Below are 21,497 nucleotides of genomic sequence, written 5' to 3'. Positions count from 1 at the left end.
GCTGGACAGAGGCACAGGGAACTAATCTAAGGGGGCGACGAAAGCCAACACATTCTGGCTAGGCTTATAAATGCCTTCGGGCAGATAGCGTAGTACCTACCTATGAACCTATAAAATGATGCAGACTTTTGAAGAAGTAGGACCTTGCTAAAATAGGTTTCGATCAAATATCCTGTTTATTGGTAAAAGCATTGAACCATGAAGCAGCTTTAGCTGGCTGATGAGGAACTGGTCTAGCATGGATAGAATTCTGATTGTGGTCCTAACTGATTGCAAAGCTCGGGGATGTCTAGGTGAAGATGCCATTGACCAAAAGAGATCATATCATTATGTGGTGTAGAGTGCAGACAAGAGAACAAAACCATGATAGTACAGCATTTTAGGAGGAGGGCGCATAGGTAGTTACTAGGAGCCTAGCCCAAATTTCCACAGGCACTGTCTAGTTAAGTGAATTCCTTAAGGTCACACAGTAGCCAAATTAGGTCAGAGGGAATCAAAGCGTGTGCCACAGGATCTATAACTCAAAGACTTAACCCTCCGCACCAACTGCCATTCTGGGGAAAAAGGGCCATAGACAAGTTAAGGGTTTAGATGCCAGTTCAGGAAATGAACATACCATAAGAATAGGACATAGAGAGTACTGTGCTTTGGACAAGGGTCTGAAGGATAAAGAAATGAAAAAGATGAAAAGGCATTTGTGGCAACATTTTTTAATATGGTCCGGTGGCTGGAGATCATGATAGAAGAATGGGAGTGGGTGGGAAGTGAAGGAGGCGCACAGTAAAGAGAGGTAGGCAGAAATGCAGCTAATGAGATGACACTGTTATAGGAGCAAATCAAAACAGGAGTTAGCAAACTGACGTCAAGAATTGGAAGAGAAAAGCTGTTTAGATATACTGCAAAAAAGTAATAAAGCAGAAGTAGAACTGGCCGGGTTGATGGATCTGCAGAAGATTAAAGAAGTCATGGAAAATGCAGTGGTATTGGTATAAATACTTGATAAGTTGTCAATCTCGCCTTCATTCTTGCTTGATGGGTTCGGAGCCGATCCCTCTGCTCCGACTCGGCACTTGCTAAGCTCGAGAGTCACTTTTACCAGCTCGAGGCAGCCCCATATCCCATGATGCAAGGCGGTAAGTACCCAGATCTCGTTTGCCGCTTCGCTTATGAGGTCCTCCTTTTACCAGCTCCTGGTAAGTGATTCACTACTTTGATATTTTAGCCCCTTTTTGCTAAAAACCCTTTAATTTTTAGTTTTAAGTTAATTATATACATTTTCTGACAGAAAATCCCTGTCTCTACTAATTTTTTTTAGTCAAACTTTACCCATCCCATCCCCCCCTGTTAGGGTGTGTGTGTGTGTTTTTCTAGTAATACCTTTTTGGTATTTTATTTAATTTAATTCTTTGACTGGTGTGTGTGTTGTGAAACACCATGTCAAAGGAGAGGGTCTCAGGCTTTAAGAAGTGTGACTCGTGCTGTCAGAAGATGTCTCTGACAGATGGTCACACTTCTTGCCTGTATTGCCTGGGGCCTCTTCACCTGCAGGACTCCTGTGCTATTTGTCATTCCTTCAGCCAGAGAGTCCTGCAGGAAAGACGTAACAAGCTGATACTTAGGGGCCTTCTTAAGCCGGAGGGCTCTCCGGCTAAGTCGGCTCCATCTAAATCAGCCAAATCTTCCAAGGCCCAGGCTTCTGTGTCTAAGCCTGCGGCCTTGGCTCCGACTCGTTCTGAGTCGAGATCGGCTCCGGCTGGAGCCGATTCTGGCTTAACTAAGCCTTCAGCACCGATGGCTATCGGTGCCGATTCTGCATCGACCACTTCGGTGTCGGCTCCGATCGGTTCCGACCACCATGTGGCACAGGCATCGGTGTCGGCTCCGATCGGCTCCGACACCGTTACTTTTGTGGCTGTATCGGCTCCGGCTGGAGCCGATGCATCGAGGCTTCCTGTCGGCTCCGATAAGTCTTCGGCTCCGACAGGATCTATAGTTTCATCGGTTCCGATGGCTCATTCCAGGAAGAGGTCGAGGTCTCCTTCCTTGGAGCCGATACTTTCGGCTCCGGCTTCACCTCTCCTTTCGGAACGGAGCCATTGGAGCCGATCTTCAAGGTCATCCAGACTTTCAGACCATGACCTAGAGAGAGTGGTCAGCAGATTACTTAAGTCACAGGCACTGGCCCAAATGTTACATAGTCCGTCTCAACAGACGACTGTTGGTCCACACCCCGTTACAGTTCCTCCTTCAACTCTACCCCAGAGCTTGGAGTTGGAGTCTTCGGGAATGATTACTGCTACGGCTGGAGGACAGATACCCCCTTCTGTTCCTTCAGCCTCTACTCTTATCTCCTCTTCGAGACCTTCCTTAGAGGGATTCGGTGGTCGGCCTTCCATGGTCTCCTCCGAGGGCGTCAGTGGCATTGGACCCTTATCCGAACCCGCTCTTCCCTTGGAGCCTCGGCCTTGGTGAGCTCTGCTCCGACATCTGCCTCGGAGACTTCCCTTCGGTGGTCCCTGGAGTTCCTAGTTCTTCGAACGGGTTCTCTCGGACCTGCCTGGGAGGGGAGCATTCGAGGTGATGAAGAGTGTGCTGGCCACTGGTATCAGTCAGCAGTCTGTTCCCGTAGCTCCTCCCTCAATAGTGCCTGTTGACATCTCTGCCACTTCTCTTGCTAAAGGACCCAGAGATCCTCCGCCTCAGGTTTCCCCATTGGGAATTTCCCCCCTCTTCCGAGGATTCTCCTGATGTTTCGGGAGATCCTCCTAGGAAGAGGACTTGTAAGAGGAAACATGTAGACTCCCCCGAGTCTGTCACTTCAAATACTGACTTTGATGAGTCAGAGGGAACCCCTAGATCCCCCTCTGAGGATGTCTCCTTCTCAGACATCCTAGAACTCCTTAAACAGAGGGGAACTGGCCCACCAACAATCCCTCTGAGGATGAGTCAGTATACCTAGAGGCGTTTGGATCTCGGCCCTCCACCTCCTGGGTGTCTCCGCCTTTCGACCCCCTTATGCAGGTTATTGCCCGAAAGGCGTGGGCAGCTCCTGACTCTGTTGAGCCAGTCCCTAGGAGGCCTTCAAAATTTATCACTGCCCGGGTGACAAGCAATTCCTCACTAAGGGTGTCCCCGCTGATGCCATGGTGGTGGCTGCGGCCACCAAGAAGGAACTTGCAGATCCTTCCGTACCCGTCCATCCTCCTAATAAGGACTCTAGGACCATGGATAGGTACGGTAAGCGGATGTTTTCCTCAGCGACCTTTGCTATGCGTTCGCTGAATTACCTATGTCACTTCACCAGACTCCAGAGGGATATCCTTAAGGAGCTGGGTGAAGTAGTACAGGATCCTACAGCTGCAGGAGCTCAAGAAAAGATTGCTTCGCAGCTAGGAACCCTTAATTCCATTGCAAACTCCTCCATGCGGCTAATATCATATGCTGCTGATGGGCGAGTAGAGCCGCAGGTACAGGTGTGGCTCTTAGACGCCAAGCCTGGATGCGGCTATGTGACTTTGCAGATCCCTTCAAGGCGTCCTTCACAAATTCTCCCTTTGATGGGTCAGCTTTGTTTGGCCCTCAGGTGAAGGAAACTTTGACCAGGTGCGAACAGGACGGCAAGACTCTTTCTGCTGTAGGAGTCCGTTTTTCCACCCCTTCTAGACCTTATCCCAAAGGACAGAAAGGTGGAAAAATGTGGTTCCGTAAATCCCAAGGAGTCACGCCGGATTCACGTGGTCAGTTTACCCCTAGAGGCAGAGGGGGTAACAACAACAGACGCCGCTCTAGAGGCAGAGGGGGTCCAAAAAACCAGGGAAACAGAGAGCCTCTCTCTGACAAGCCCTTTCAGCATCCCTGAGATGTTGCCCGGCTGTCCCTCCTTGGAGGCAGTCGGGGGAAGATTATCACTGTACCCAGAAGCCTGGCATTCCCTCACTCAAGACAGATGGGTACAGTCGATCATATCCAAGGGTTACATAATTCCTTTCGAGGAAAGTCCTTTCCCCTCAAATTCCCTTCCAGATGTACCACCCGGTCTAAGGGAAATTGCAGAGTTAGAAGTCTCAAAACTACTGCAAAAAAGAGCCATTCAGCCAGTTACAACAGACCATTCAGAGCCGGAATCTACTCAAGGTTCTTTTTGGTCCCCAAAAGACGGGAGACTGGAGACCAATATTGGATCTCAGCAGACTCAACAAGTCTGTGAGGAAGACAAGATTCCGAATGGTCACTCTTCAGTCAATTCTGCCCTTCTTACAGAAGGACAACTGGATGTGCTCAATAGATCTTCAGGATGCGTACTATCACATCAAAATTCACAGACGCTCAAGGAGATTTCTCCGCTTTCGGCTGGGGTCCAGTCATTTCCAGTTCAGAGCCCTGCCCTTTGGTCTCACTACAGCCCCCAGAGTGTTTACCAAATGCATGGCAGTGGTCACGGCTCACCTGAGACGTCTAAGATTCCAGGTGTTTCCGTATCTCGACGACTGGCTCCTGTCAGCCACCACCAGGCATCAGCTTATACAAGCCAGGGATTACACAATAAATCTTTGTTCTCATTTGGGCATCTCGATCAACTTCGAAAAGTCATCCTTATCGCCCTGCCAGTCTATTACCTTCATAGGCGCAAACTTAAACACTGTTCGGATGCCAGCTACCCTTACAGATCAAAGAGTTTCAGACATTCAAAGTCATGTCAGGATCATTCTGGCCAACAAGAAAGTACAGGCCAGAATGGTTCTAAAGGTATTAGGCCTCATGGCTGTGGCCATTACTCTTCTTCCCCAGGCTCGATTCTACATGCGCCTTCTTCAGTGGATGCTGTTCACACAGTGGTCATACCAACAACTTCCAATGCGTCACCAGATTCTGGTGACACAGACTTGCAAAGATCATCTTGCTTGGTGGATCACATATCCTCAGGTTCACCAAGGCAGGTACTTTGTACCCCCATCCCCGATAGCCACTGTCACCACGGATGCCTCCCTGATTGGGTGGGGGGGTCATTATCAGGGCAGGATGGTTCATGGGACGTGGCAGCCGTTCGAGTACCATCTGCACATAAATGTCCTGGAGATGAGAGCAGTGCTTTTAACGTTGCAAGCCCTCAACGACTTTCTTCCCGTAGGGACAATTGCAGTCCACACAGACAACATGTCTGTAGTTTGGTATATCAACAAACAGGGCGGAACCAAGTCCTACCCCTTGTGTCGAGAAGCTCAGACTATGGCAATGGGCGATCTCCTCTCATCGGTTTCTGGTAGCAACGCATATCCCTGGGAAAACCAACATTGTAGCGGACAGATTGAGCAGAGCTATTCTCATGCCTCACGAGTGGTCTCTCAAGCAATCTATAGCGGAAGAGATTTTTCTGGAATGGGGTCGTCCATGTTGCGATCTTTTGCTACTCCCCAAAACAGCAAATGTCCAGACTTCTTCTGCCTCTTCCTCTATCAGGCCATCCCCAGAGACGCTCTGACCCAGGATTGGCCCCAGGGACTTCTTTATGCCTTCCTCCATTTCCTCTGATCCCTCAGGTTATCCAGAAAGCTACCGCTTTGAGAGCCAAATTGATTCTCATTGCCCCTTACTGGCCTCGACAAGTTTGGTTCCCGTTCCTCCATCATCACCTTTTGGTGCAGCCGTGGCATCTGGACCCAGTGCCAGATCTTCTGATTCACCAATCGGGTCAGCTGCACCGGTCTATCCCTTCTCTCAACCTCACAGCATGGTTGCTCCACTTCCTTCCTTAGCCAGGCTTCCTTTGATCTCTAACCCAGTTAGAGACATCATAGTAACCGCTAAAATCCTCTACCAGGAGGATTTATACAAGCAAATGGAAACGTTTCTCTTATTGGGCTAAGGCCAAGAATATTGATCCTTTTACTGCCCCTGTTCAGGCAGTCCTGGACTTCTTAGCAGAGATTTTTCACGCAGGCTCATCTTCTTCCACAGTCAGAGTTCAATTGGCTGCTATTTCCAATTTTCATGTCGGAATAGCAGATCATAATATTATGTCCCATAGGCTCTGCAGGGCCTTCTTGAAAGGAATTTTCCTACTAAAGCCTCCAATCAGGAATCCTCCTCCTCAGTGGGATCTAAATTTAGTGCTGACATCCTTGATTCTTCCCCCCTTCGAGCCAGCTGTTTCTTGTTCCCTGAAATTTCTTTCTTGGAAAACGTTATTCCTAGTGGCTATTACATCGGCCAGGAGGGTGTCTGAACTTCATGCTCTTTCGGTTCGACCCCCCTATTTGGTTTTTCACAAAGACAGAGTATCTTTGAGAACTAACCCAACCTTTTTGCCTAAGGTCGCTTCAAAGAACAATTTGAATCAATCCATTGATCTCCCTGTATTTTTCCCAAACTATTCAGATAGAGCTGAACAAAAGCTACATTATCTTGATGTCCACTGTCAACTTAGATATTACTTGGACAGAACAAAAAAATTTAGAAAATCTGATCAACTTTTTGTTTCCTATGCGGATAATAAAAAAGGCCTTACTGTTTCTAAAGTGACCTTGTCCAGATGGCTTTCTTCGGTCATCTCTGAAATTTATCTGCTCAGGGGAAAACAGCTGTGCTCAAAACCTAAGGCACATTCAACTAGGAGCTTAGCTACTTCTACAGCTTTTCAAGCTAGACTTCCTTTAGACACTATTTGTGCAGCGCCACTTGGGCCACTCCTCACACTTTTGTTTCCCATTACAAATTGGACTTGGCCTCCAGGGACAGAGCCAGTTTTGGCTCTACAGTCCTCAAGAGTTTGTTCCATTGAGCCACCCAGGATAGAGGTGCTAGGGACGCAGTCCCATCAAGCAAGAATGAAGGCGAGATTGACAACTTAACATTAAGAAGTTATGTACCTACCATAACGTTCCATGTTAGTTGTCTTCTCTTCTTTCTTGACCCTCCCTCCTTCCCCTGGCCTGGACAGACCTTGTTATAAGAAACTGTTATGCTGAAGACCATTCAGACCTGGTCCTTCTTCCATTTGTAAGTTTTCTTTCTTCCTTTGGGAAGTATTTTATGCTTGGTGCTATTGCCCTTTGTCATCAAACGAGATCTGGGTACTTACCGCCTTGCATCATGGGATATGGGGCTGCCTCGAGCTGGTAAAAGTGACTCTCGAGCTTAGCAAGTGCCGAGTCGGAGCCGAGGGATCGGCTCCGAACCCATCAAGCAAGAAAGAAGGCGAGAGAAGACAACTAACATGGAACGTTATGGTAGGTACATAACTTCTTATTCTCTGCCTTCATATAGGAAGACAGAAGGGTGTCATACTTAGTAGAAAAAGTGGCAGATGAATTCCAGGATAGACATGAAGGATGATGGTAAGGAGCCTGGTTGCCTTAAAGGAGGATAAAGACCTGATGGGGTACCTTCCCAGGGTCTTCAATAAGTTGGCCAGTCTGCAGGTGGATACTCTAACAGAGATATTAGGCGATCACTGTCCAGAATGGAAATGCTTAAGAACTAGAAAATGTCATAAGTAGCACCCCTGTACAAGAAGAGCAGGAATGTTCTGAGGGCTTACTGATTGTTTAGCCTAATAACACTGCCAATGTATTCATGCAGAGAGTCCTAGGAGAAAGTCCAGTTGTTTTCCTAGAGGTTAACATTCTGTAGGACAAGAAATAGCAATTGTTCATGGCAAGAAAGCGCTGCAGTCTTGAGTTCTGCTAGAAGTTGCATACCTGGACTTCACTAAGATTTTTGACTTGGCCCCATACTGGGAGACTGCTAGGATACCACAAGGGCTGTAGTTAGGACTGAGACTTAGAAAATAGTTTCTGTCATGTTTTAAAAAGGGTTGAACACAGGCTTGTGATGAGAGACCTTATGTAAAGAATAAATGACATGATTAGTGGTTTACTTCAGACTGATCCTAGATTTGTCACTCTGCATTTTTTTAAAGACACCTGTGAAGAAATAGAAACTAAGCTGGTGAGAAGGTTGAAGGGCTGCACAGATGTCATCTACAGTTATTACATTCACTGGCCGTTTCATCTCTACAGCACATTTTGGCACTTCCAGGCCCACCTTTTCCACATACTTTTGTTAATGTGCTCCAGATTTTCATCACAATTTCTTTAAAAAAATGCTTTATTGTGTTTGTAAATTTGTCTCCTAAATGACAGTCATAATCCATTTACTTTCCTCCAGTTTTTCTTAGCATGTACACCAGAGATAATTCCAGGCATTCTTTCATGCTTTCATATAAAAATAATTTGGCAGATTTTATTTTTTGAAATGCTGAAATAAATGACAAAAGCAATTTATTTCCTTTTTGCCATTAAGTTCCCATTTGTTAGTTATGTGAACAGAGCATAAATTAGTGTTAGTTTTGCTCCTGTCTTTATTAAAACTGCATTACGTGAAAGTAGTAAGCATGTTTCTTTCATCACTGGTATATATGCAGGGTAAACGACATCCGTGGTACAACAGCACATTGGCATCACGGCGAAAGCGTTTGACAGCACATTTTGAAGATCTAGAACAGTGCTACTTTGCTACGAGAATGTCCCGTATTACTGGTAAAGTCAACCACTTTTATTTATAGATGCATTTGAGAAAGTTTTTGCTTATTGAGATAGTTTGCTTGAAGTAGACACTTAAATGCAGGTTTATTATGACTGGTGTGTAAGACTTAAACTGCAGTCTCTGTTCAGTGGCATTATGCAAAACTTATTAAGGTAGCTTGAGTGCTTTTTAAAATACTGTTTAACCTGTGGTTGAGGATAGTGATATCTTATTATTGAACCTTGTGTTTACTTTTTCAAATGGCTGAAAAAGAAGCTGTTCCCAAGGCCTGTACTGAATGCTGCATCAGAGAGGCCTTTGTATTTTCCCTATTTTAATGTACTAGACAAATTCTCATTACTGTCATCTTTTCATTGGAATTGTGTCCAAATAAAGATGGAAGGATAAGAGCCATATTACAAGTCCAATCAAAAATGTGAAAAAATGTTTAAACTGCATCTTTCATTTACTTGTCATGAGAAAGTGTGGTCACCTTCTTCATACTGCAGGCTGCCCTCTGTTACAATGCTGCAGCTTTGGTGTGTCATGCTTACCTGCTGCAGATTGTGGTAGACACTGAGATGTAGTTGAGCTTATATTTCAAATTTGCAGTTGTCCTGCAGATTAATAAAGACTTTGGCATTTGTCTGGTTTCATAGACAAAGGTCCTTTATGCAGCTGCATCTCACCCCCTAAAGGGCCCATGTCTATACAGGAAGAATGCAGAGTCCCTGTGATCACAACTACACAGGTAAAAGCTGCACACTCTAAAGCCAAAAACGCAGCATCCATGGGACCGGACAACATCCCAGACTGCGTTTTACATGAACTTCAGAACAAACTGGTTCCCCGCTTAAGCACCATGTTCAGTAATAGCCTTGCATCAGGCTTTGTGCCCACTGAGTGGCGCACAGCAACAGTTATCCCACTCCACAAAGGGGGAGCCACCACTGATCCCGGGAGCTATCGACCTATTAGCCTGACGAGCCTGGTCTGCAAAGCCATGGAACGTATCATCATGGAACTCATAAACAAAGGCATTGGTAACCTCCAAACTCTGGATCCCACACAGTTTGGGTTTGTGAAAGGCAGATCTTGCCTCCTGAACCTGATAGACTTCTTTGAGGCAGTCACCAAAGCCGTAGGTGAGGGTAAGGTGGTTCACACAGCATCTCTAGACCTCGCCAAGGCTTTCGACACCATTCCCCATTCTGGAATTATAGCTAAACTCACTAAACTAGGTATAAATCCCTACGTCACAAGATGGGTTGCCAACTGGCTCACTGACAGAACCCACACTGTAAATGTTGCAGACTCCAAATCTGACCTCAAAGCAGTGACAAGTGGAGTACCACAGGGTTCTCTCTTGGGACCTTTCCTGTTTGGTATCTACTTCTCTGAAGTACAGGCTAACACAGAAGGCCTCTGGCTAACAAAGTTTGCAGATGACTGCAAACTAGGAGCCATAGTCAAGTCCCCAAATGATGTGGACATCCTAGAGAAGGGACTTAATGAGTCAGATGCCTGGTGTCAGAGCCATGGCCTCAAGCTCAGTGCCAAAAAGTGCAGTGTCATCCCCTTTGGTAAAAACTCTGTACCCATGAACTACCACATAGGCAGCAATCTACTTAACACTGAATGCGTGATGAGACCTTGGGGCCCAGGTGGACAGTAGTCTCTCCTTTGATAGTCACATCACCACAGTAGTCAGGAAGTCCTTCTACGTGGCACACCTCATCTAGGAAAAAAGAGGTCATTGTTCCCCTCTACTCGACACTCAGACTCATTATAGATTACAACACCCCTTTTGGAATGTACCTCACAAGACATCTGCAGCAACTGGAAAGGCCACAGACGTACCTCACAAAGAGGATTACTGGCCTCAAACAAATGCTCTACACTGACCGCCTCAAAAAACTCCAGCAGCTTTACTACGTAGCATATCGCCTGTTCCGAGGTGATCTCTGCCTAACATATAAAGCTATGTCAAACCCAGAGCTGTTGGACATGCTACACGTAAAGAAATCCCAGTCCCTCAGAGCTATATGCTCTAGGGACCTAAACCTTGTCACCACATTAAACAGGACATGTTGGAGGGATAGATTCCTGTCCCAGAGACTTCCCATACTCTGGAACGGGCTACCCATCTATGTCAAGCAAAGTTCTTCATTAGCACTCTTCAAGGGAAATAGGAAATACACCCGGAGATCACTTCTGTGTGTCTGCTCGACAGTGGCACAGGAAAATAACTTTCTTGGGTGGCATAAGCCAGGGAACCTTGTTGGCTAGGCTTACTTAGGCCCTTGGGCCGATAGCCTAGTACCTACCTATGAACCTATAAGTGTATGCCAAATGAATTGCAACAAATATATAGGATGAGGTTAGTTAAGGTCATCTTCGTCTCTAAACTAGTTTTACTTTCACAGATTTAGGTATCCCTTCTTTGTAGCAGTGTTTACCATTTCAAGCATCATTGATGGCAAGTCTCAATTGAGCGCTGTAGTTTCACCTGCAACACCACCTGTTGAGTCCAGGCCTCACACTCAACAATAATATTAATATATTGCACATCCTGCACTGCCCCACCAGAGACGTCAGTTTTGATATAGTGGATTTGAAGGTTTTTCCCTTTGAAGATGCCTCTTTTAGAATGCTCTTACATTTGAGCTTTTATTCTCTGATGTTAGCAGTTACCTCCAGTTTAAAAAAAAAACTGTCCTGTGACTCTGTGCAAGGGTGACACAATAATAATTGTCCTTCCTTTTACTAATTGTATAGATTAACAGCCAGCCTAATGAACTGATGAACTTTTATGCTAAAGTATTTTAGCAGTGAATGACCTTACAGGCAGTCGAAGCATTATGGATTGCAGCATAATATATGCAAACATAACCCTTCTTCCTCCCCCCAGAATGAGGTTAACTAGAATTATAGCAGACGTTCGGGTGACTGCATCTTAGCTGGTTTGCTTTACATCCATTTTATTAATTGAATATTCTGTTTTGTAAACCATATGTTTTCTGAATGATGTTTGAATGTAGATGTTTTATTTATAAAATTCAGTCTGTAGTTTTTTTTATGAAGGTATTCTGTTCTGATGTGATTTGTTATCTTAGATGGTTGTTGCAAAGTTGTATTATATAGAATCTTATAGTTTAGAGGGCAGAGTCCATCATCTTGCCCATACATGTATTCATATGGCAGCATCTACCTTCAGAAGGGCAGAGCAAATTAGACCTGGCGTGAATATTTGGGAAAACCAAAACGGCAAAACCGCAACCGTTAAAGCACAAACACAACTACACCTACCTCTGCACAATAACACAAACACGCACACTTAATATAGGCAGGGGGGCAAGCCCCCCTGCACCCCCCATGGGGGGGCAAGCCCTCCACACTCCCCTACTTATATATACCAACTCCAAGGTCGCACTAAACACCAGCATGCACAAAACTCAACAACATAAATTTCACAACCCCCTTGCACAAACACACATCACACAGATACAAACACCACCATTCTCAACACTGATGCACTCTCACCTATGTACCCTAACCCATACCTAACACTCCCTGACTCACTCAAAACACACAAACCCTCCCCAAAACCCTTAAAAACATGACACTTACCTAACGCGCCATCAGTACTGCTGGTTCAACATTTCTGGGTTTGATATTATGCAGATGTTCTTAGTGTTTCACTGTTGCAGTCATCACCCTTGGGTTATCTGCCTGTAGGTAGTCCTCAGTCAAGCCGAATACCAGAGACTTAGTTTTTCTGCGTCGGTTGCTGTCGCTCCAGGACTGACATCAGGTCGTCAGGGGTATAAAAACAGGAAGTCGACGCTATTACATCAGTCTTTCTTGCCGAGGAGCCAGAAGCAGTTCGCAAGTGCCGGTTGGCTACTACCTGAGTTTTCATTTACGAATTGAATCTTCCTGAAGTCTTCTAAAGCTAAGTACCCTGTTGGAGATCCTTTTTTTCTTGCTCTAACTGATGTCAGAAAAAGTTAATAATTGTCTTGCCTGTGGAAAGCAAGTACCACACCGAGATTTTCATTCTTACTGCTTCACCTGTCTAGGTCCAGACCATGACGTGCCTTGGTGTCGGTTTTGTGCCTTGTTCAACACCCGAACTATTCATCGTCGAGCCCTTATTGTTGCTAAATACTTTTGTTCTCAATCTCATTATTCTGAAATTACTTCGGTAAGCCATCTGAGTACTGATATTCTGAAAAACGTAAGGATAAAGACAGAGAGAGACCGCACAGGTTCAAAGCTAGCGACGACGCTTCCGTTAAGCTAGTCGCCAGTTCGCTGTACTCAGTGAGGCGCTTTTGCAGCCCCTGATGCCCACTTCATTTGATTTACAGGCCTCTACCGAGACCCGTTCGGAGTCCATTGTGTCACAAGACTCTCTTTCGACTATGGAACCGGTGGATGTCTCTCCCTTGAATGGGTCCGGAGCTGCTGAGCAAGCACTGGCTTCTGAGGAAGTAGTTTGCACTACCAATATTCGACACAAACCAACTACTTCAGTTCTGTCTAAATCTACCGAGTTTCTAAGGCCAAGAGTATGCGCTATGCCTAGAAAACAGACGACCAAAGCGCATGCAGCTCCCTTGCCACAAAATAAAATGCTTATAATGGCAGAAGACCTTATTATGCTGATTAGGGGAAGTCAGCCTTCCCCTACTGAAAGAAAACGAGACCAGTCCCCAGCAGCTTCAACAGACCAGTAGTCCAACGACTCTGAGGTTTCTGATTATGAAGACATGCCCTTATTTGCTTATGAGGATTCTGATGCAGAGGAATCCATTTCCCCTGCCTCTCCTCCAGAGGATTTTTCTTTTGGTGAAACCTTACATACTTTAAGAGAGTATTTCCACTGGGAATGTCAAGATTATCCTCAGTCCAGAAAGAGACTCAGAGAATTTCTAGACTTGCCACAACACAGGCCTTTTAACAATACCACCAGTCCTGGAAAGTGTTGATGATGTCTTTATGGAACCCAGTCTTACTCCTGATACTTTTCCCCTTGCCGCTAGGAAACCAGACAGGTACTACAGAGCATCTGACTCTCACAAATTTCTTTTCAAAAATCCTACTGCTGACCCAGAGATAATTTCCCAGGGGTCTAGGGGTATCAAGGCAACTACAGCTAAGAATCCCACCCCTTCAGTCAGGGATTCCAGAGCTTTGGACAGATTGAGTAAGAAAGTATATATCTCTACAACTCTTGTCATTAAGGCTTTGAATTGTCAGTTTCACATGCTGAAGTACCAACAACATATTATGGAACTTGTTAAGCAAAAAATAGCTACCTTTACAAACTGTGCAGAAAATGAAGAATTGCAAGAGCTTATGCAGTCTGCAAGCCAATTCATCAAGCATACATTGCAGTGTGGCTTTGATGCCCTAGAAGCATCTTGCAGGGCAACAGTCACTTGTTCTGTACTGAGAAGGCATGCTTGACTTAAGGAGCAGACCTTGCCAGATCATGTCAAATCCAAGTTACTAGACGCTCCTTTGAACAAGGACAATCTGTTTGGCACCAAAGCAGAAGAGGTTCTTAAAAAGATGGAAGAAAACACTAAATCTATGCAGACAGTCAAATAATTTATGCAAGTACAGCCTCCTAGATTTAGTAGGCATTGTCCCTCAAAACATTGGTCCTTTTCTGAAAATTGTATGCTTGGGGATAGGGGTTATTTTTCTGGTAATATAAGTGAGTAGGTGGTCGCTGATATCAGGTAGAATGCCTGTGGTATAAGCCAGGGGGTTACTATTGACTAGAATCCCGTCAAGGGTGCTCTGTTTAGAGCTAGATTTATTTACTCTAGTAGGGACGGTAATAGTTTGATTGAAGCCATAAAGGTTTATGTGGGAAGTAGGTTTTTGGGAAATGCAACAATTCCAATCAATGTTAAAGTCTCCTAGGAGAATAGTTTCCTGAGGGAAGGAGGTGGAGAGCCAGCTCAGTATATTTTCAAGGGTATTATTATTATTATTATATAAGAACACATTCCACTAGAGCTACATCTGCCTCTACTGCATTTCTCAGAGGAGTCCCTACCAGAGACTTCCTGGAGGCTGCAACCTGGATCTCTGTATACACTTTTCACATAGCATTACCACTTACCTATCCTTTCAAAATCCAGAGCTGGATTTGCTACAGCAGTCTTACAGGGCCTGATTGCCAGTCCTAATGCTTCTTAGTCTACCTCCACCCTTCCTCAGCTTTGGGAATCATCCCAAATGTGATGACTGCAACAGTGGAACATGAAGAACATAGTACAGATGTTCTTTGTGCTTCACTGTTGCAGTCATTACATTTGGGTAATCTGCTGGCAGGTTGCCCTCAGTCGGCCTGAATTTCAAAGTCTTGGGTCCTGCGTCAGTTGCTGTCTCCTTTTCCATGACGTCAGGTCATCAGGGGTATAAAACAAGCAGCCAACACCATTTTCTTTCGTCTTTCTTGCCGCGCGGTGCCGGAAGCAGAAGCATTTTGCAAGTGCCGGCCGACTCCTGAAATATTCAAGTTTGAGATTCAGAACCGAAGTCTTCACTAAAGCTAAGTACCCCATTGGGGAAACTTTTTTTTGCTCCATACCGATGTCAGAAAAAGTTAATAATTGTATTACTTGTGGGAAGCAAATACCTCATAAGGATTTCCATTTATACTGTATTCCTTGTCTAGGCCCTGATCACAACGTGCCTGACTGTCGGTTTTGTGCTAGATTTAACCAACGCACTATTAAGCGTTGGTATATTTTTGCCTCAAAGTATTTTGGAAACGGATTTAACTACCCAGACATGTCGTCGGATAGCAATCTGACTACCGGAGTACATAAAAAAACACAAAGAAAAGGACAGAGAGACAGTCGAGGTCCAAAACCGACGAAGCTTCTAAGCCAGTCGCCGGTGCTCAGTGAGGCGCTTTCGCAGCCCCTGATGCCCACTACTTTCGAGTCGCAGGGCCCTACCGATACCCATGTGGAGTCCGGCATGCCGCGAGATACTCAAAGTATTGCACCCATGGAGGTATTTCCCTCGGATGGGTCTGGAGCCACTGAGCAGGCACCGGCTTCTGAGGGTGTATTCAGGCCTCAATATTTTTATATCAAACCGACGACGGCTGCAAAACCAAAGACAAAAGCAACTTCTGAAACTAAAAAAAATGATGCATGAGCCATGTGCACATGCCTCTATGCCTAAAAAACAGATGATCAAAATGGCTGAAGACCTTATTACCTTGATCAGGGGTTCCCATCCCCCTCCAGAAAAGAGGCCTAGGCAAGACACTGATTATGAATCTTCAGATTAGGTTTCTGTTTCTTCTGATTCCTCTTCTGATCAGGAATTATCTATACCTCCCTATGAGGATTCTGATGCAGAGGAGTCTATACCATCTGCATCACCTCCTGAGGATTATTCATTTGGAGAAACATTGCATACTTTGAGGGACCATTTTCACTGGGAGAGTCAAGATTTCTCAGAATCAAAAAAGAGGCTCAGGGATTTCCTTCTCCCTCATCACAGGCCTTTAGCCATACCCCCTGTTTTAGACATTGTGGATGATGTGTTTTCGGAGTCGAGTTTGACCCCTGACTCCTTCCTCCAGCTCCCAGCAAGCCTGACAGATATTACAGGGTCCCTGACTCTCACAATTTTTTTTCTAGAAACCCTGCTGCTGATCCTGAAACTGTTTCACAGGGTCCAAAGGAAGTTAAGGCCTCAACAGCAAAATATCCTACCCCCTCTGACAGAGATTCAAGAGCACTGGGATAGATGGGGGAAAAAAGGTTTGTACATCTGCAACCTTGGCAATTAGGGCCTTAAACTGCCAGTTTCATATGCTCAAGTGTCAACAACATGTTATGGGATTGCTGAAACAGAAAATGATGTTGATTTCAGAATGTGATGTTGATTTCAGAATGTGCAGAAAATAAAGAATTGCAGGAATTATTGCATGCAGTTGAACAGGTTGGAAAGCATACTTTGCAGTGTGGTTTTGATTCCTTAGCGGCCTCCTGCAGGGCCGCAGTTACTGGATCTGTGATTGCAAGGTATGCCTGGCTAAAGAAACAAAATTTGCCTGATCATATTAAAGCTAAATTATTAGATGCACCTTTACAGCATGATACTCTGGTATTAAGGCAGAAGAGGTTTTTAAGAAAATGGAAGACAAAGCAAGTCTATGCAAGCTGTAAAAGACTTCTTACAAGTGCAGCCACCAAGATTCAGTAGACACTGGCCTACAAAAAATTGTTCCTTTCCAGTGTCAGACAGAGCTCAAAGGGGCAAATCCAGACTCCCTAAGGGTTCCAGATACCAGGCACAAGATTCATACAGGTGAAAGGAATGGGGTGCTTCTACCTCCAAATCTGGAGGAGATAAAGCGCAAACCTACAGAAAACAGTCCCAATGACTTCCCTCTACCTTCACCAAGCACTTATCTTTTGGCAGCACCCTTAGGGGGAAAATTAGCACCTTTTGCTCAAAATTGGCAGTTATTAACCCAGGACAAGTGGGTGCTAAACATAGTATCACAGGGATATCACAGGGATACAGATTACATTTCTGGTTGGCCAGATCTGCCAAAAAATCAATGGGCAGAGGCACAGAAACAGGTTACGTCCCTCATGGATATGGGGGCCATTCAGCCAGTAACAGAACAGGAAAAAGGACAAGGTTTTTTACTCAACTGTTCTTGGTACCCAGAAAGGACAAGGCCTGGCGGCCAATACTGGATTTATCGATTTTGAACACATACCCGGACATTCCAAAATTCAAAATGCTGCTTTTGCAGCAGCTTCTGCCCTGGGCAAGAATGCTTGGCTGGTGACATTAGACCTAAAAGAGGCAATCATGCAGAAGATACCACAGATTTAAGGCTGGCTTAATGCATTACCAATTCTCTGCACTGCCCTTTGGCTTATCTACTGCGCTGAGGGTCTTTACAAAGATGTTCATCGTGCATACAGCTGCAGTCATAACAGATGGGTTCTCCTGTGTCAGGCGGGTCCTCGGTCGGCCGAATTCCAAAGTCTAGGTCCGGCGTCTGTTGTCGTCGCTTCTTCCCTGACGTCAGAGCGCCAGGGGTATAAAAGAACCAGCCGACACCATTTTCTTCAGTCTTTCTTGCCGCGTGGTGCCCGAAGCAGAAGCAGTTCGCAAGTGCCAGTCGGCCAGCTCCTGAAATTACGAATATTTTGCAACCGAAGTCTTCTTGAAAGCTAAGTACCCGTTGAAACTTTTCTTGCCTCAGACCGATGTCAGACAAAGTTAATAATTGTATTTCTTGTGGGAAGCAAATACCGCATAAGGATTTTCATTCTCTCTGCATTCCTTGCTTAGGCCCAGACCACGACGTCTTGGTCTGTCGTTTTTGTGCTACATTCAACAAACGTACCATTAAGCGTCGGGCGGAGTTCGCCCAGCACTATTTTGGCAAAAAATTTAACTATATTATGTCGTCGGATACTCGGAGTCCAGTTTTGTCTAAAAAACGCAAAGATAAGGACCGACACACGAGGTCCGCGGCCTCTACCAACACCACGCCAAAGCAGACTACAGGTGGTCCGGTTCTCAGCGAGGCGCCTACACAGCCCCTGCCTACCGACGACACTTCATTGGCAGTGTCTTCTGTGCCCGAGGTCGCAGGCTCCTCAGCCCACACCCCGACTACAGATACCGAAGCCACTCTTGGTGGTGAATCTCAAAATGTAGACAGGTCTGCCTCCTCTCAAGGTGTCTTCAGACCGTCCTCTTCTTTTTCTATCAAGGCTTTCACTAAGTCTAAAGCAGCCATGCATCCTAAGAGACTAGCTCCACAGGGCCCTTCTCCAGGCCCCATGCCTAAAAAACGGATGCTTAAAATGGCTGAGGATTTGATTACTCTTATCAGGGGTTCTCAACCCCCCTGGACAAAAGGCCCAGAGTGGAGGAAGAATCCCCCTCCTCTGACCAGGCCTCCATTATTTCAGAGCACTCTGATGAACAGGAACATTCTTACTCCCCTTTTGAAGATTCTGATGCTGAGGGGCCCATTCCCTCTGTCTCCCCCCCCAGAGGATCACTCATTTGGGGAAACCTTGCATGCCTTAAGGAAACACTTCCACTGGGAAGGCCAAGAGTACTCAGATTCCAAGAAAAGGCTTAGGGATTTTCTCTTGCTACCTCAGCACAGGCCTCTGGCTATACCTCCTGTCTTAGACATACTAGATGATGTGTACTCGGAGGCCTGCCTTAACCCGGATTCTTTACCTCCAGCCCCAGTCAAGCCCGACAGGTACTACCGGGTTCCTGACTCGCACCAATTTTTATACAAAAGCCATGCAGCTGACCAAGAAACTATCTCACAGGGCCCCAAGGGAATTAAGGCCTCCACTGCTAAAAACCCATTACCTTCCGAGAGAGATTCCAGATCCTTAGAAAGGTGGGGAAAAAAGGTATACACCTCGGCCCCCTTAACCATGAGGGCATTAAACTGCCAGTTCCATATGCTAAAGTACCAACAGTTTCTGTTATCACAGTTGAGAAGTAAAATGTCACAACCTGAACAACCAGACTTGAAGGAGTTGCAGGATTTGATGCATAGTGCAGAACAAGTGGGTAAACATACCTTGCAATGTGGTTTTGATGCTCTAGAGGCCTCATGTAGAGCTGCTGTTACAGGATCAGTCATACGTAGACATGCTTGGCTCAAGGAGCAAACCTTACCAGATCATGTCAAAGCTAAATTACTAGATGCCCCTCTACAAAAGGATGTATTATTTGGTGTTAAAGCTGAGGAGGTAGTAAAGAAAATGGAGGAAAAGGCTAAATCAATGCAAACAGTGAAAGATTTTCTACAGGTACAACCTCCACGTTTCAGTAGAAATTGGCCTTCCAAAAATTGGTCCTTTCCAGCCACGGACAGACCCCAAAGAGGTAGATAAAGGCACCCGAGGGGCAGAGGGCAATCTCAAGGATCGTTTAGAGGCAGACAATGGCAAGCCCCTACACAAAGAGGTGGTGAGGATAGTTCGCAGCCATTCAGAAAGCAAGCCCAATGACTTTCCCCTTTGCTTGCCAAACAAGGCTCAAATGGCGGCACCCTTAGGTGGAAAACTGGCATTATTTTCAAAAAATTGGCATATTGTCACAAAAGACAAATGGATCCTGGACATTATAAACAGAGGCTACAGATTCCATTTTCACACCCTTCCAAAAATGAGAGGCATACCAAACCTGCCACACAATCAAAGGGCAGAGGCACAAAGACAAATTTCAGATCTCATGGACATGAAAGCTATTCAAGAGGTACCTACTCACGAACAAGGTCAAGGTTTTTATTCCAGACTATTCCTGGTACCAAGGAAGGGAAAAGATTGGAGACCTATTTTGGACCTATCCATCCTAAACACATTTTACTCGTACCAAAATTCAAGATGCTCACATTACAGCAGCTTCTTCCCATGCTGGGCAAGGAGTCTTGGCTGGTAACATTGGACCTCAAGGAGGCATACCTGCATGTCCCAATCAGACAAAATTGCAGAAGATACCTCATATTTCTTGCAGGTTCAACCCATTATCAATTCTCTGCATTGCCCTTTGGCTTATCTACTGCACCCAGAGTATTCACGAAATGCCTGGCATCAGTAATTGCCTACTGCAGACTTCACGGGATACAAATATACCCATATTTGGACGACTCCCTGATCCAAGCGGACATCAAGCACATACTTTTGAAACATCTGGCTTTTGTAATAATGTTGTCGAATTCTCCGGGATACACAGTCAACAAAAAGAAATCAAGGTTAATACCCTCTCAGAAAATAATTTTCCTGGGTGCCAACTTGGACACAAACACCCAGATGGCCTACCTCATGCCAGAGAAGCAGGGGCAACTAACTCAATACTTCAGAACACTAGCAAATTTCACCAGGCTGACTGCAAGGAAAATCCTGCAGGCTCTGGGATTCATGGCATCTTGCATTCTACTAATCCCATGTGCAAAGCTGCATATGAGGAAACTTCAATGGTACATGAAAAACCTATGGTCTCAACATTGCCACAGTTTGGAAACAATAATACCACTGATTCCATGTCTTCAAAAGGAATTTCTGTGGTGGGCTCAAGCATGCCAAACAAACACAGGTCTCCCATTCTGCAAGCCTCAAGCATATCAAGTCATCACAACAGATGCCTCAGACTACGCCTGGGGGGCGCACATGACAGATCGGTGCATTCAGGGCAAATGGTCCCAAAAAGAAAAGCACCTTCACATCAATCAAAAGGAAATGCTAGCAGTAATAAATGCTATTATAGCTTTCAAAGACCTTCTGCATCCAGGTCAACTATTGATAAGGACAGACAACACCACAGTAATGTGGTACATAAACAGGGAGGAACCCATTCATACCCCCTATGCAGGCTGGCCATGTCACTTTGGAACATGGCTCTGGAATTACAAATCGAACTTCAAGCACAGTACTTGTCAGGCAAGGAAAACACGCTGGCAGACAACCTAAGCAGAAATATGACAGATCCACACAAATGGAAGTTGCATCCTCAAGTTTTTACAGAGGTAATTCAAGCATGGGGAAGGCCAGACATAGATCTCTTTGCCTCCCACAAAAATCACCAATTGACAAAATTCTGCTCAAGGACTTTTCATCCACAAGCCTGGAGAGTGGACGCTCTCTTTCAGTTGGACAACAATGACAGTTTATGCCTTTCCACCTCTTCCTCTGCTGCCCAAAGTTCTATTAAAAACCAGAGCAGACAGACCAAAGATGATTCTCATTGCTCCAGACTGGCCAAGACAGCACTGGTACCCACTCCTGAGGAGCCTGACGCATTCCCCTCCATGGACCCTACCTCTTAACGCCTCTTCTTCCGATTCAGCACAGCTTCAAAACTCTTCACAGTCAGCTGAAAACACTCAATCTAGCCGCATGGAAGATTCCTTAACATCACAACAGACC

General features: G+C 45.4%; 1 protein-coding gene across 1 annotated transcript in view; it reads left to right on the top strand.

Moving 5' to 3' along the window:
- The window catches only part of COP1 (COP1 E3 ubiquitin ligase), a 1,660,397-nt gene that overhangs the window by 496,781 nt on the left and 1,142,119 nt on the right, over positions 1-21,497 (top strand). Inside the window, exon 10 of the mRNA XM_044085965.1 lies at positions 8,423-8,537. Within this exon, the coding sequence (XP_043941900.1) occupies positions 8,423-8,537 (115 nt within the window). The remainder of the gene's footprint in view (positions 1-8,422; positions 8,538-21,497) is intronic.

Source organism: Protopterus annectens, chromosome 10.part0, assembly GCF_019279795.1.
Source record: "Protopterus annectens isolate FY-2018-M chromosome 10.part0, PAN1.0, whole genome shotgun sequence".
In the NCBI taxonomy this organism is placed as follows: Eukaryota; Metazoa; Chordata; order Ceratodontiformes; family Protopteridae; genus Protopterus; species Protopterus annectens.
Note: the sequence above shows the minus strand (reverse complement) of the source record. Positions and strands in the feature narration are given on the sequence as shown.